We start from the raw sequence: 16,854 nt of genomic DNA on the forward strand, positions 1-16,854 counted from the left end.
TTGGTTTGACCAATCTATATGTATATTAAAGTCACCCATGATTATAGTTGTACCCTTCTTGCATGTGTCTCTAATTTCCTGTTTAGTGCCCTTCCCTACATCTCCACTACTGTTTGGGGACCTATAGACAACCCCCCCCCCCCACCCCCCAACGTTTTCTGCCCCTTGGTATTTCTTAGCTCCACCCATACAGATTCCACATCGTGATTTTCCGAGCCAATATCCTTCCTCACTATTGCATTGATTTCCTTCTTTACTAACAATGCTACCCCACCTCCTTTCCCTTTTTGCCTGTCCTCCCTAAATATTGAATACCCCTGGATGTTCAGTTCCCATCCCTGGTCACCCTGCAGCCATATCTCCGTAATCGCAACTACATCATAACCGTTAATATCTATCAGCGCTGTTAATTCATCTAGCTTATTGGGAATGCTCCGCGCATTAAGACACAATGCCTTTAGACTTGTCTTTTTAAGATTGCTAGACATCTTAGTTTCATTTTGCACTATGGCCCTATTTGTTTTTTGCCCTTGTTTTCTCTGCCTTCCACTATTGCTTCTTCCCTTTCTGTCTTTTGATTCTATCCTTGTTTCCCCCTCCTCTGTCTCCCTGCTCAGGTTCCCATCCCCCTGCCATTCTTGTTTAAACCTTCCCTAACAGCACTAGCAAACACCCCCGTGAAGAGATCTGTCCCGGTCCTGCTCGGGTGTAACCCGTCCCGCTTGTACAGGTCCCACCTTCCCCAGAACTGGTCCCAATGTCCCAGGAATCTAAATCCCTCCCTCCTACACCATCCCTGCAGCCATGCATTCATCTGGTCTATTCTCCTGTTCCTATACTCACTAGCATGTGGCACTGGTAGTAATCATGTGATCATTATCTTTGATGTCCTGCTTTTTAATTTATCTCCTAACTCCTTAAATTCACCTTGCAGGGCCTCATCCCTGGCTGGCTGGCAATCTGGCTGGCTGTCGTACAGGAAACCCTATTAAAAAAAAATTGAAAGACATTCTTACATAAAAAGCGTAAGGAAATCTGGGAAACCCGTACTTCCGGGTTTCCTGTCAGGAAATCTCCCACCCCCACTCTCTTCCCGGCTCCCCATTAAAATTTACCCCTGGAGTTCTATCCAGCTACTGCATCTCATGTGATTCTGTATTTTTGTGTAAAATACCTCTGCAATCTGGAACGGTGATGTTTTTTAAATGCTTTATGAATAACGTATAACAGTCAAGAAACTGTTGGTCAGCAGGTTGAAGCTTCTGCTTAAGAATGTAATCAATGCTCAGTTTTTGATTTATTTATCTTTTAAAGGAAATGCAAGCCCTCATTTCATACGCTGTACAACTTACTGCTTTCCAAGCACAGCTGATATGGCCAAACAATCCCAGATCCCTTTAGCAGCTGTCATCAAGCCTTTTGCAGTATTACCACTAAATGAGGTAAGATGACTGGTCAAATGTCATGATAAGATGCAATATCAAAGAGGACGAGTAAGACTGGTTTAATGCAGTGAATGGTGCTGATAAAATCTCTTCCATGTAATTCTTCTAAGTTGTGTTTTCCAAATATTTAAATCAAATTTCATCACAGCTTGTTAGCTCCAGCATAGTAAAGCATTAGTTTGGCAACTATGAAGGCTAGTAGCTTAGCCAGATAAATGTAGCCAACAAGATGATGAAAACTGAACTAGTGATATAACTTCATGGATTGGGTAAAGGAAAATTTTGAATGGCTGACAACCCACTTGGTTGTTTAGAACCCGTTTTCATTTCCCTTTCACCTTGAAAAGCTAATTTCAACCTCTATGGTGTTATAACTTATGAGAGTGGAAAAAATATATTGGCCTATCACCAAACCTGTGGTTCATATTATCCTAACCCAGACAATGTGAAGTAGTAATCACATCACAATTTCTTGTCTTACCACTGTTCTATTCATGTCGTGGGCCATGTGACTAATTGACAGCTGGTGTAAAACTTGGTCATAAAACTAGTTTGAAAGTAAAGCTGGGTGTTGAGCTATACAAAATACAGCGTAGTAGATCACATCTGGATAGTCTTATCAAATTCAACACCAAAGTGTGATCCAAGATTGTATCTGCATGTTTTTCTAGAATTTTACTAAAAATTTTTTTTTTTTCACATTTTAAAATATATATATATATTTCTGTTGGAATTTTGATAAGCAAAAGTAATTAATTCTGAATTTATGTGTTTTAAATTAATATATGTTAATTATACTTTATCTCCTTACCAAATAAATGGTGTGTTCTTGTGTTTCGGGCATTTTGTTTTGTTTGCATACCAGTAATCAAAATGTAATTGGATTATGAAAACATATGGATCAGTATTAATTATTTAATACCGCAATATAAACCTGATACAAACAAACTTGTTACAAAGTCCCAGTTTGTTTCTTCCTTACTCAGTTTGTATGTGCAGATCTGGTTATATAAGCAGTGTTTTGTCTTTTTTGACTTATTATATATCACACAATTCTAAGCATGGTCCGAAGTAATGAAAATTAGGTAGATGTTATTTAACAGCAATACAAAAGAAATCTGAAATTGGAACATTGTCACTGCCGTACATATTGTAACTTCCATACTGCAGGGTACATAAACACCACAGACAGTCAAATTGATCATTTGTACTGCCATATTGGATCTTTTTCTCGTTGGAAATTCTATTGCAACAAATCACAGTTGAGAATTTATTAACTTAGAAATTATTTTTAAACAGATAAACCTATATCAAATGATGGTATACTTCAGTCATATAGTAGTAACACTGCTTGTATGCTTACGATAGTACACGTGGATATATTGTTACAGTAAAAATTAAAGGAACTGCGAAAGGCCGAGGCGGAATCATCAGCCTCTCCAGAATTGCTATTAGTTTCCCTTTTTCTGCCCTTCCCCCAACTCGGGGAAGTGATAGCCCTTGAAGATCACTAAAACATGAAAATAACCAGATCTGTAAAGTATGAAGTGGGAGATGACCTCCTTAAAGTTCAGTACCTACTCCAATGATTCACGCTGGAATCACCATTAACTAAAACTGCAAAAGCAAGCAAGAATATTTATCCAAATTAACTTCTTGTTAAAACTCAAGATTTTTTTAAAAGTTGTGAAGTCATAGTTGGTACTTAGAGGAGAGTACGTTGCTACACAGATCTAACATTCATAGCTTAGTCAACTGTGGGAATTTACAAGAATCAATTATTAAATGTATTAGACATGTTTACTATTTCCAATGCTTTTTTTAAACAAATTATCATTACAAGGTTTAGGATAGTGAGTGTGTGGTGAGGAGGTAAAAATTACCAAAAACATGCAGTAGAAGTCTATGGTTTTGGTGCTTTAACATGTCAGTTAAGAAACATTTCCCAATGTAACATTTTTGCATTCATTTTTATACAAGATAATTAAAATATCTCCTTTTGGAGATTTTTTTCCAGTTTTGTTTTAGAATTTTTTCCTAAGATATATGTTCAACACATTGTGAATTAATACGATATCTTTTACTTGGCAATGCTTAGATTCAGAATTAAAATGTGTTCGCAATAAATTTTATAAGCTACAGGAATCATAAACTATATAATGCATAGTGCAGCTAAACGATTAATTAACTTTCGTTCCACCAGATTTATCAACATCCTTTTACCTAAACATAAACGCATGACCAAAAGTATACTATCTCTTAATATTATTAAGAGCAACAAAGCAACGGAGTATCTCAGCTAAATAATTGAATGAGGAAATGCTTTTGAGGATAGTGATGAAAAACGTACCATAATGTCCCAGAATAATATAGTATACCTGCCTGAAAACTTCATTTTTTTGATTAAATTGTTCTTTTCCATCTTGTGTTATAAATCAGTAACAAAGTAATTTTAACGTTACATGTGTTAATTAAAGACAGCCAACACAAATTTATAAAAGGCAAGTTGTGTTTGGCAAATTTAATAGAGTTCTTTGAGGACATAACAGAGTTTATTGATAAAGAAAATGCAGTGGATGTTGTGTATATGGATTTTCAAAAGGTGTTTAATAAGGTGTTGCATAGGAGGCTTGTTAGTAAAATTAAGGCACATGCTATTAAAGAGAAATTGGCAGCATGGATATGAAATTGGTTAAATGAAGAAAACAGAGTAGTGTTTAATAGGTGTTTTTCAGACTGGAGGGAGGTAAACAGTGGTGTCTCCCAGGGGTCATTGTTGGGTACAGAGGGCTGGGTGCTGGACTGTCCTGTCACTTGCCTGCAGACTCTTGCCTGCACATGTGGCTTCCTCTGCTTTTTTAGTATTGGCAAAGGCTGCTAATGGGTTGAGATGCCTTTTGAGCCTTTCAGAATTTCTGTTACTCTGTTGTGACAGTTCCCTTTAATTGTTCCATCCCTTTAAATTTCACTTGCATGTCCATTTCCACTCTCACCACTTGTATACTCCCTACATCCACCTAAATCTGCATCTGAATCTGTGAATAATTATGCAAATACAGACCCAAGAAATGTGAATGTTATTAGCACTTCACCATTCTGGTCGGATTAGCACCAGTTCTTAATGATAAACTGACGTACACCTGTAGATGAAAATTGGGCGTGCTTCTGTTATGTGAAACGCATGCGACGTTGGAAGCAGATACCTGGTTAGAAAAAAGCTGTTGAAATTTGCAAGTATATGATCTATGAATCATAGAATCATAGAATGGTTACAGCACAGAAGAAGGCCATTCGGCCCATTGACCCCGTGCCATTGAATGGTTCTGTGACCTTAGAGTGGTCTGTAAAGGGCAAGTGCAAACTTTTATCCATGCAACTCCACAAAGTGGCAGAGTTTCATCATAAATAGTAAACACAGAGCTTATCTTTGCAGCTTCTTGCTATTATTACAAAATTTGTGTTTTGGAAAAAGGTTCTGTTTTAGTTAGGCTATTACTGTTTGCAAAACAAGAAGGAACTTATTTTAACCTGCAGATGATTTAATGTGACTGATGCAAGAGTTCCATACTTGTAGTAAATGATGCAGGGATTCTGATCAGAACTTTGGACTTGTAGCAAATGCCAAACTTCCTATGTTTCTTTACTATCAAAGCATTTTTCTGTTTCCTCAAGACACAAAGATTCATTCAGATTTTTTGAGGAGAAAATGAAGGTAAAATTACAGCCTTGGCATTGTAATTACGTCCTGACATGCGTTCCAATCCTTCAGTTAGTATCAAATAACTCAGTAAGAAGATACCATGCAATGTTATGCCTTTGATATTTTTGTAGTTTTCCACCACAATTTCTGTCTCAGCTTCATGGAATACAAATGAGGCCTTGAATGTAATTATTAAAGCACCATAGATATGGTAATTTGATTCTTAAAAGCAAATGTAAATGCACGAATAACTTCCTGAGACATGAAGGGTACGTGTTAAGATAATGGCCTGGAAACTCGACTACGCAGCGCCCATTATTCAGGCGCTAAATGTCCTCCCAAGCCTCCAATATGGTGGGCAGGAAGCACACCGTCATTATAAGCCAGAAGTGCACCACCCGCCATATTAGTGTAGCTAAAAAAATTGGCGTCCAGGGCCCCTGCCTGAAAAAGGCGTTAGGCCCTTTGCATAGTCAGTTAAGGCAACTAACACCTATTTGAGGCTCCCTCTGCAATATTGGGTTGGCCTATATGCAGCCAATGGCGTGCATTATTAAAGGTACAATGTCTCCAATCTTGGGGCGTGGTTATTAGGGGTTAAGAGTATCACATCTAGCCTGTCACAAATTCACCATGCTTAGTGTCACGCATAGTAGGTACTATTTATATACGGCCTGCTTTTCCTTCAAAGTTCAATTATTTTAAACAAGTCTGACTCAATTCATCCTGAATCCTTTTTTAGAGGTTTACAAAGCAATAAAGGTTTGAATTTAATTGGAAAAAAAGTCAGAGGATGATTTCTTTTGTGAACAACAACCCAATTTTTGGAGCTATTCTGATATTGTTCATAGTTGATATGCAGGTTCTAATATTGTATTATGTTCTGGCTACCATTATACTGCTACTTGATGGGAACGACTTTGCTAAACAGAGAAGTAGATTTTCAGTATCATTTTTATGTTCTAAATATGGCCCAGTAGACAAAAAAATAAACATTTCCTTACAAGGTTTACAGGTTTGATAGGTCTGTTAGCTCTTGTGAAAATGAATAATTTTTATAGCTGTTATTTGCAAAATTGCATGTTCTTGTCTTCAATCGACCAGGTTTAAATATAACATGGTGTGATAAGTGTTACTATCTGACCCAATTGAGAGCAGGATGTCTTAGTTATTTTTGGGCACAAGTGTGTCATAGTTACAATGAATTTCCATGGAGATGTAAACAGTGGATTTTATTTATATCTCCATAGCCTTTGTAGAGGTTTGCTATCCATTTGAAATGTTTTAACCGTCAACAAATTTCATAAGTTATGTGTTGTATAAATCTTGCATACATTGTGTATTTCTGCCTCTCATGAATGTCTTATATATTCCTTATTTAAACATGATTATGTTTAAATGAAGCAGTTGTCTTTTCCAGATGCAAAATATTTACTTAAAAGTATTTCCTTACCCTGGAAACCAAAAATGTTGTTGAAGTAACTAATTATAAAACTTGTAATTTCCTTCCTTTTTTTTCTTCTCACCTCTACTGAAGTCACTGAGTCTTGCTGGGGTATGGTTCCATGAACAGTGACAGTTCTCTGGTACCTCTCCCATTTTTCTTATATGAGCCTTGGATATTTTTCTTGGGCGAGATTAGACGATGAGCATTGACAGGCTATTTGACTATGGAGGACTGATTCTTTTCTTACAAGACAACTACATATGTACACTTCTCAGCATGGGTCACCGAGTTGTGAACAAGAGCGAAAACTTTGGCTGATTTTCTCCTCACAAACGTGGTGCCCTGAGATCAATTGTAGCACCTCAATTGCTGCCTGGCTAAAATTCTGCCTTTGTTGAGATCAGCACAAACCATGAATCAAGCCTGGCACCTTCTGGTCCATATAGCTCAGTACTACATTTGGTCAAGCTATTCCATTTAATTACAGTACATGTTTGCTTGACAGCTTTATTTGTGTGCACAAGCACCATTTTAAATCCTGTGCATAGCTGATCATGTAATGTAGTTAAGAGAAGTACAATTCTTAATCCCTTTTATTCTGGGATATCCTCAAAGAAATTTGGAGCTCTATCTTGATTACAATCAAACAGCAGGCAGACTGAAGTCAGCAGAGATAACAGGCTAATCAGAAGACTCTGTGGTAGAAAATAGTAATGTAAAGAAGCAAAAGGCTATGTTTCAAGGCCCTCATGCTGAAAATTAGCACAGGGAAACGTCTTTGTTGATTTGATTCTCAAAAAAAAGTTAAGTCTGTATTTACTGTTTATGTTCAGTATGGTTCATTTAATGATCAGTAAATTTATTGTTCAGTAAATTGGTCTAGTCTATAGCCTGAGCTGCAATCTGATAAAGTGTATATTATATTCTTCCTTCTTCTGAAAGTCAGTTTGATCATGTGTCAGCATGTTAATGTATTCCAGTAAGCTGGAGCATGGTGAAAAGGGTTCACTGTTCGACCACTAGGTCTCGTTCCATTTACCTAGATATTGGGAAGGAAAAGGCCTTCTCTGGTTTAAGGTCCATTTACAGGAGTGGATAGTGAGGCTAAACCCAAGGAAAATATTTAGAGTAAAAACCTAAAAGCATAACAATGCCACATAAGCAACTTGTGTGAAGGTCAAGGTTCATTGTATTAAAAGTAAAGTAGTGGCATGGATAGAAGATTGCCAAAGGATAGAAACTAGAGAGTCGGAATAAATGGAGTCTCTCGGCTTTCCAAAATGTAGCTAGTAGAATGTCATCTTGTTCTCCATATACATAAATGATTTGGGAATGAGCATGGAGAACTAATATCAAAATTTGCTGATAACACCAAATTAGGGGGCACGGCAAACTGAAGAAAAGTGCATAGGCCTGCAGTAGGATACAGACAGGTTAGGGGAATAAACAGGTATGTGGCAAATGCAGTTGAATGTAGATAAATGTGTAGTACATTTTGGGATAAAGAATAAGGAATGGAATTATAATCTAAATGGAATGGAAATAGAAGCCTAAAATTTTCAATGGAGTGGAAGGACAGACAGGCAGACAGAAAGACAAAGGGACAGATACATAGATCTTTAAAAGCAGGATTGTCATTAAAGGGCAAATGGGATTCTATGTTTTATATAGAGATTGACAAGGCAATGATCACAAATCTGCACAAGATATTGTAGACCACAGTTGAAGCTTTGGGTACCCCATTATAGGAAGGATATAAAGATTCCACCTGGGAGATTAAAATTATGGCACATGGTATTAAAGGGAGCATCGCAGCATGGGTAGGAAGTTATTACTTAACAGAAAACAGAGAGTAATTTTCAGAGCGGAGGGATGTAAACAGTGGTGTCCCCAGAAGTCAGTGGTTGGACCATTGTTCTTTTCAACTTACGTATTGGGTATAGGGAGCACACGAACATTTCAAATGACACAAATGAGTGCGTGAGAAATTCCATGATACCTAGCTATCCTTACATCCTATATTGTTCATCCTTGACTAGCTACCTTCCCTGCCATTATGTGTCCATAGTCCTAGTAGCCAAAGAATCACCATGTTCATGAGTTGCTATTACCATTGTGTTAGTAATGCACCAAGTTTCCTTTTAAACTTTTGAATTACAATTCTACATGTGTGACTTTCTTAGTACGCCCGTCCAACTTTTTTCGATATCTTGCAAAACAGTGAGGTAGGAAATATCCCATTTTTAAAGAATCTCTCACTGGTATCACTGCTTCTGGACTATCTAAAGAAACATTGATTGTAGTTTGAAATGTGCATCGGCTTGAAAGTTGTTTTGTTTTGCAAGTGGGAGCACGAGTTGATAAAGCTATAAATGTGGATGCTGCATACAACACCTTCAATTTTATCTTTATTAACATGCCATAGTATTATATGTAGCTCAATTATCTAACACATACTAAAATTATTGATATGTTTCTATATCTTTAGCCTAAAGAAATACCTATCACCTTATCACATCTCTCAGAAATATTCTAGATTACTTCTCAAAAATTTTTTAATTGTAAAAATAACCTAATCATGTAAATTGCACTGAATAAAGGTAGCTACACAAGCTTAAAACTGTAGGCATGGTAGGGTGGAGTGGATAAGGAATTGCCTGAAAGAAAGGAAACAGTGGGTAATAGTTAGGGAAATGATAGCAGCTCTGTTGCGAGGTTCCACGTAGAGTTCCCTGGGATTGCTGCCAGGGCCGTACTGCTTCTAATCTACATAAACAATCAGGATTCAGAAATGCAACGTAAATTGGCCAAATTAGGATGAACCAGTCAAATCTGGTGGAGCAGCCAGGGAAGTACAACAGAGGCACCTAGATAAAAATTGCAAATGGGCAGAACTATGACAAGTGAAATTCCACACAGATAAGTACAGGGTATTTAGTACACATTCAAATAAAAATAAAGAATATAATTAATGAATTCTGTCAAACTGGCTAGGGGAAAGGCTGAAAGAGCTCTGGGAGTATTAGACTTAATATGTTCTTTTATGGCAAAGCAGTAGAATCATAGAATAGAATCATAGAAGTTTACAACATGGAAACAGGCCCTTCGGCCCAACATGTCCATGTCGTCCAGTTTATACCACTAAGCTAGTCCCAATTGCCTGCACTTGGCCCATATCCCTCTATACCCATCTTACCCATGTAACTGTCCAAATGCTTTTTAAAAGACAAAATTGTACCCGCCTCTACTACTGCCTCTGGCAGCTCGTTCCAGACACTCACCACCCTTTGAGTGAAAAAATTGCCCCTCTGGACCCTTTTGTATCTCTCCCCTCTCACCTTAAATCTATGCCCCCTCATTATAGACTCCCCTACCTTTGGGAAAAGATTTTGACTATCTACCTTATCTATCTTAATCAACAAAGCAAACAGAATGCTGAGCTATTTTGCCGTATCATTAGGGTATAAACTATTTTAAGTGAAACCATGACTGTAGGACAGGAGACATTGGTCCAAACAAGTAAAAGGCAAACTCAACACCTGAAGCACTTCCTCACATAAAGAGTGAATAATACCTGGAATGATCTTCTGGGTAAAGTCATGGAGACAATAACGTTCCAGCAGTCAGTTGCTGTTAAGGGGGAAACCATGGGCATGATTTTGACCCTGAGCCGGGAAGGGAGTGGGGGGGGACGTGGTCAAATTGCGGACGGGAAACCCGGAAGTATGGGTTTTCCAGACATCCTTACGATTTTGACGTAAGGACGTCTTTTATTTTTTTTGTCAGTTTGCCGTCCGACTGACCGGCCTGATTGACAGGCTGGCTTCAGTCAGACAGGAGAGCAGCCAGGGAGAGGACGTCTTCAGGTAAGTCTTTGTTTGTTAGGATGGGGGAGGGGCATTGGGACACAGGGCCATGGGTGGGCACAGGGGCATGAGTTGGCATGGGGGCAACGGTGGGCATGGGGGTTACGGGGGGTCAGTCATGGGGGAGGGATTGGAGTCAGTCACGGAGGGGGTGTCGGGATTGGGGGTCATCGCGGGGGTCCGCCATCGGTGGTGGGGGGAATCGGGGGTCATCGCGCGGGTCTACGATCATTGGTGGAGGGTCAGAGATCGGGGGGGTCCACGATCATTGGGGAGGTCCCGATATCGGGGTGGGGGGTCCGTGATCATTCGGGGGGTCACTGCAGATAGGCTTGTTGTGCCTGGGGGAAGCACGCCTGCACCTCCAGGCCCACAAGCTCTGCTATAAAGGCATTAGTTTCGGGCCTTCTCGTCTCCTTTCACATGGCGTAGAAGAGAAGGCCCGTGAATCCTGGCCTGGGTTGAAATTGGAAACTCTGGAAAAATGGAAGCCCGCAGCCTCCTTGAAAGGTTTTAATCACCAACCCCCCTCCTGGGAGCTGGTTGGTCGCCTGCCCCTCGTCCCGCCCCGTTGAAAACCGGAAGTGGGTAGGTTGTGGGCAGGGGGGGCATTCAAAATCGTAACCATTTCGGACCTGCCCCCAACCCACACGTTTTTCCCTTTTAAAATCGTGCCCCATATGTTTCTATGGAAGGATGAGCTAGATGTATGTTTAAGTGGCCTTCCTCATCTGTACTTTGTGAAATGTTTAATTGTGTCAATTCTTTGATATCTTCTCCTTCCCCAAATAAAAAATAAATTAATACCAAGCACTTTTTCTTAAAGTCAGTATTCCTTTGACTGGTTTTAGGAAACTTCAATTTGCTTGTTTGGCAGCAGTTATTGTCATGGTGCGTGATGAGATAGGGCATGTTCTTTTTCATTTTATTGCAGGAAGAAGAAACATGGGAGCCATTTTCTTTTTTGTGTTTATGAGTCTTAGTGCTGAGGAAGGGAACTCTATACCACTTCTGCTATCCAATGTCGGAATCAAACACTTTTGAATAACGAGCATCGTGCCCAAAAGCAGTGTAAATTCCACCCCAACAATGTACCCCCAATTCAATCTCAGCAGAACATCCCCTAATTTGCCAGCATAAACTTTTAGACTTTACGTGCCATTCTTATGGGCTCTGTGAGTAAGATTTCCATAGTATCAGCAGAGTTGGCACAAGAATTTCCAGCCTCACAATCTCAGGAAAGTGGAGAAAAACATCAGCAGATGGGATCAATTGCCTTTTTCTATGCTGTAGCTTTCTATGATTCATAAAGTAATACTAATAGCATTTGTTAAAATGAAAAGTTCAGAATTGACTTTGGTTCTACAGACAACGCAAAAAAGCACTGTTGCTTGCTTAACTCTTGCAAAGCCTTTCAAACACACATAAAAATCATTTAAATCTAACATTCATTACAAATCACGGCCTCAGCGTTAACCCCCACAACGAGCGGGAGAAGGTCGGGCGGGGGTTAAACCCAAAAAAGAAGAGGCAGGACACTTCATTGTAATATTTAAATCAGGCTCCCACAATGCAATTGGGAGCCCGATTTAAATTTAACTGCTCCAGAGGTAAGTGCTTTTCTCAGCACTGCTTGTGGCACAGGAGGACCGCTCCCCCTGGCCCCTTAAGCAAACCTTTGGCCTCCCTTCTGCCGATCGTGACCTGTCTGTAGCCCCTGCCGCAATCGGCGACCTCCCCCCCAACCCCCTATGGCCTCTATCTCTCCCACCCCCCGTGATCTGAAGCTCATGATTGCCACCCCCCCCCCCCCCCCCAACTGAAGCTACCCTCTCTCCCAATTGGCGGAGACCGTCCCCATGGGTCCCTGGCTACAGCCTCCTGCTGCTGGTTTTCCCACCCGACAGCCGGCCAGCCTGTTAATTTGGCCGGCTGTTGGGCGGGAAACGAAAGAAAACAATTATAATTAGGACCTGTCATTAAATTGGGCAGGACCTACCCATCCCCAGCCCCAAGGGTTTTCCCCGCAACCTCCCTGCCACCCCATAAATACCGGGCCCCATGTTCCCAGATGGGAAACAAGAACAAAAAGATAAACGTGTACCTCAAAATCAGGTTTACAGCTAAAAAACTAATTTCCAATATTCCCCATTTTAAGTTAACTATTGTTTTGCCAACTACCACACAATACCTGCTGAATTTGGTAGTGGCACAGTGGAGTTAAATTTTTGCTCTGGTTCTCCCAATTGTCCTCTGTAACTCAGGCGGAAAAGGTGTGGAAACACCGTTTGTGCATGGTTTTTGCAGTTTTTCTACCAAAGTTATGGCGGACGATTTGGAGAACCCCTGTGAAAATTCACCCCATCCAATCTAATAGCTACATTTTCTTTTATTGTTACATTTTCTTGAGCTTTTGAAAAATGCTGGTTGTTACATGCATAATTTCCCACAGTTTGGTTGACTCATGGGAAAACTGTAAAATTTCTAAACGTTACCCCCTTTTAGATGCTTTCTTTTCTTACATCGTTAGCAGCATAATGCACTTAAAGCAGAAAGACAGCAATGGGAAAAATCTTGCAGTACAGATTACTAGTTAAAAGTATGATTTATGGTTGATCCCAAATGTAAAAGGGCTTAGCTTTTAAAGACAGTTTTTTATTGCCCAAACTGTTTTAGGTAGGCAGCACTGACCTTTGCTGTAGCAAAGAGCAAGTTGCCATCTGCTCATAAATTACTTGATGCTCTGACTCTGGGCTGATGAGTGAAATACTGCAACATGTAAACAAGAGTCTAAAACTGGCACATTGCATATTTTCCATGTTATTTGCCAAAAAAAAAGCCCACACGTGCACACACTACAATAAAGTTTTCTTGAAAGTTATGCTTTAGAATGAAGGAAACGTGATTATTTTGTAACTGATTTTTTTTTCTCTGTGACAATTGGCAGGAAATGATAAATATTGCAAGTGATTCTTCAATGATTTCATGTTTAATCTGCAGTGATCCATTATACCAGTTCTTATGTTACTTGTGAGACTTTTTTTTAAAAATCGGCTGGTGAAGTGTTAATGTCTTGATGTCTGTTTTCGAGAAGTAAAACCAGATGTCTTTCATTACTGTAAATTGCCAAGCATTTCGGTAAAGAAATAATGTACAACATTTTAACAGGAGAAGTAAACAGGCAAATGTAGCAGGAAATCAGGACTGTATATTGCATGGGTTTATTGCAAATATATATGTAGCTCCTTCTTGGTTTGGGGCCAGTATTCATCTATATAAGACTAAAACTAGAAGAAGGGTATGTCTGCACAGATAAACAGTCTGTTTGTAACTAACAGAGTTGGAGGTTCAAAATATAACCCAATTCTAGGGAGGTTAATAAGATGCAGGAAAATTGTAGAACTATCTCTGATGCCAAAATGTCAAAAATACAAGGGCCCCGAAATTCTTGGACATGGGAAGACGGTACCAGGGCATACGCGGGATGAAGGGATAGGGAGCAATAAAGAGTCTTCATCCCTTTCCGTGAGCCAAAATTCCAATGGTAGAGGGGTGGGCACTTGTACCCGTGCCTCCCCTCCATCTCGATGCTAGGACTATTAGGATAACGTCCCTTGCAAGAAATCCTGTCAGTTCTGCTTTTTTATGGCAAGGTACCATTCCAGTATTGCAGGTCCCCTGTAGGGTGCACACTCAGAGGCTATTGTAAATGGTATTGGTGCCCACCTCCTTTATGTAAATGACCTAGTCCCTAAGATTTGGGGCAGGGTCAACACTGGACTGGACTGGCAGCTGGAAGTCCCATGCTGCTGCACTACTGGTGGCATAGTGGACTTCCTGTAATTTCTTGGTCAAGATTGTATCCTCTTCTACAAAAAGTACAGGATTGAATACCCTACATTTATTTGGTAATTGGAAAACTCCTACGTATACATCATAATATTAAAAAATGTATCATGTTTGAATCATGTCATCAGGTGTTTCTTTTTGTATTTGATGTTGCTTGGGTAAATTAAAAAGGAAAATGTGCTGTGATAAACTGTTATATAATCCCTACTGTTATCCTCTCTTGTTCCTATGCTCTGCACTTTCAAGCTCCAAGTTAGAGGCAGTCAGGAAGCAGACATTTTGTGTGGAGTTTCCTCTTCAGTATCTTGAATAGAGAAACTCCCTGCAGTTCCTGTTCATGATGTCACCCAAAAGGGGATTTTACTCAAAGTGTTTACTGCTGACTAACAGTTTGAAAACTCAAAACAGGAACAAGGCGGTACTAAGAGATACCAGTAAGATTTACAGGCAGCCGATTTTCCTCTGCTTTCTGCCTGGGAAAATGCTTACATCCCAGGCACAAAGCAAAGGGAAAAGGGTTGTAGACTCTTGGGGGTAGATTTTTGACTTCACTACCTTGGTAGTAATCTGGCAGAACACATCAGCCCATACCCCCCCATCACCTTTATGGAACCCCCTCAATTTTCATTTAATTGAACTCATAAATATAAAGGGAAGGCAATCCGCTACATCAAATTACCACCCAGACGATGAAGATGAAAACCTACACCTTGATGCTGGGGCTCTGCTTAATTTGCATTGCCTGGGTACCCCTGAGAGTTGAGGAATGCTTGCACTTACTGCAAGCACAGGTATCGAAATCACATTCTAATGAGATGGAAGTGATGGCATTTCTTGTCTTATAATCCTGGATCTATACTGGGTGGATGTCCATTTAAAAGTGCAGCAACTGCAAGGCCGTAAGCATTGTGCCCAGCCTCACTCAGATCAAAGCATCTGAGAAGGGGCAGGCATAAGCATCTGAAGACTGAAAGCAGGTAAATGGTCTTTTTAAATGTTGCAACCTATCTTCGGCATGGAGGTCTTTCAGCCAGTGGCAATCATCACTGCTGCAGGCCTCTTAGCCTGCAGCAATGGTCGACTTTCATCCCCTGCTTCCAGGTGCAAGCCCCAACTCTGGCCTATTAAAATGACTTGACAGCAATACAGGTAGGTTAAAGTCATTTGTGGTGGAGGGCATTTTGAGTTAGTTCTGCCTAACTCACACCTAGAAGGTCGGGTGGAAGGAAAGAGAGAAATCAGCTCACCATTGTCTGACTTTATAATGTCCATTATTGTGTTACAGTTTAGTAGAATACCATCTACTTTAAGCCTAAATGTTTTATTCAGCATTTATTGCCCATCCCTAATTGCCCTTGAGAAGGTGGTGGTGAGCCGCCTTCTTGACTGCTGCAGTCCGTGTGGTGAAGGTTCTCCCACAGTGCTGTTAGGAAGGGAGTTCCAGGATTTTGACCCAACGATGATGAAGGAACGGCAATATATTTCCAAGTCGGGATGGAGTGTGACTTGGAGGGGAACGTACAGGTGGTGTTGTTCCCATGTGCCTGCTGCCCTTGTCCTTCTAGGTGGTAGAGGTCGCGGGTTTGGGAGGTGCTATCGAAGAAGCCTTGGCGAGTTGCTGAAATGCATCCTGTGGATAGTACACACTGCAGCCACAGTGCGCCGGTGGTGAAGGGAGTGAATGTTTAGGGTGGTGGATGGGGTGCCAATTAAGCGGGCTGCTTTGTCCTGGATGGTGTCGAGCTTCTTGAGTGCCCTCATCCAGGCAAGTGGGGAGTATTTCATCGCACTCCTGACTTGTGCCATGTAGATGGTGGAAAGGCTTTGGGGAGTCAGGAGGTGAGTCACTCGCTGCAGAATACCCAGCCTCTGACGTGCTCTTGTAGCCACAGTATTTATATGGCTGGTCCAGTTAAGTTTCTGGTCAATGGTGACCCCCAGGATGTTGATGGTGGGGGATTCGGCGATGGCAATGCCGTTGAATGTCAAGGGGAGGTGGTTAGACTCTCTCTTGTTGGAGATGGTCATTGCCTGACACTTGTCTGGCGCGAATGTTACTTGCCACTTATCAGCCCAAGCCTGGATGTTGTCCAGATCTTGCTGCATGCGGGCACGGACTGCTTCATTATCTGAGGGGTTACGAATGGAACTGAACACTGTGCAATCATCAGCGATCATCCCCATTTCTGACCTTATGATGGAGGGAAGGTCATTGATGAAGCAGCTGAAGATGGTTGGGCCTAGGACACTGCCCTGAGGAACTCCTGCAGCAATGTCCTCGGGCTGAGATGATTGGCTTCCAACAACCACTACTATCTTCCTTTGTGCTAGGTATGACTCCAGCCACTGGAGAGTTTTCCCCCGATTCCCATTGACTTCAATTTACTAGGGCTCCTTAGTGCCACACTTGGTCAAATGCTGCCTTGATGTCAAGGGCAGTCACTCTCACTTCATCTCTGGAATTCATCTCTTTTGTCCATGTTTGGACCAAGGCTGAAATGAGGTCTGGAGCCGACTGGTCCTGGTGGAACCCAAACTGAGCATCGG

The 16,854-nt window shown here is 40.8% G+C and overlaps 1 protein-coding gene across 2 annotated transcripts in view; it reads left to right on the forward strand.

The window, feature by feature from the left end:
* Positions 1-16,854, forward strand: part of LOC137325667 (protein transport protein Sec24D-like) — a 169,118-nt gene that overhangs the window by 59,328 nt on the left and 92,936 nt on the right. For both annotated transcript variants that reach the window (XM_067990921.1, XM_067990922.1), the window contains exon 8: positions 1,315-1,442. In XM_067990921.1, the coding sequence (XP_067847022.1) occupies positions 1,315-1,442 (128 nt within the window). The remainder of the gene's footprint in view (positions 1-1,314; positions 1,443-16,854) is intronic.

Source organism: Heptranchias perlo, chromosome 1, assembly GCF_035084215.1.
Source record: "Heptranchias perlo isolate sHepPer1 chromosome 1, sHepPer1.hap1, whole genome shotgun sequence".
Classification (NCBI taxonomy): Eukaryota; Metazoa; Chordata; class Chondrichthyes; order Hexanchiformes; family Hexanchidae; genus Heptranchias; species Heptranchias perlo.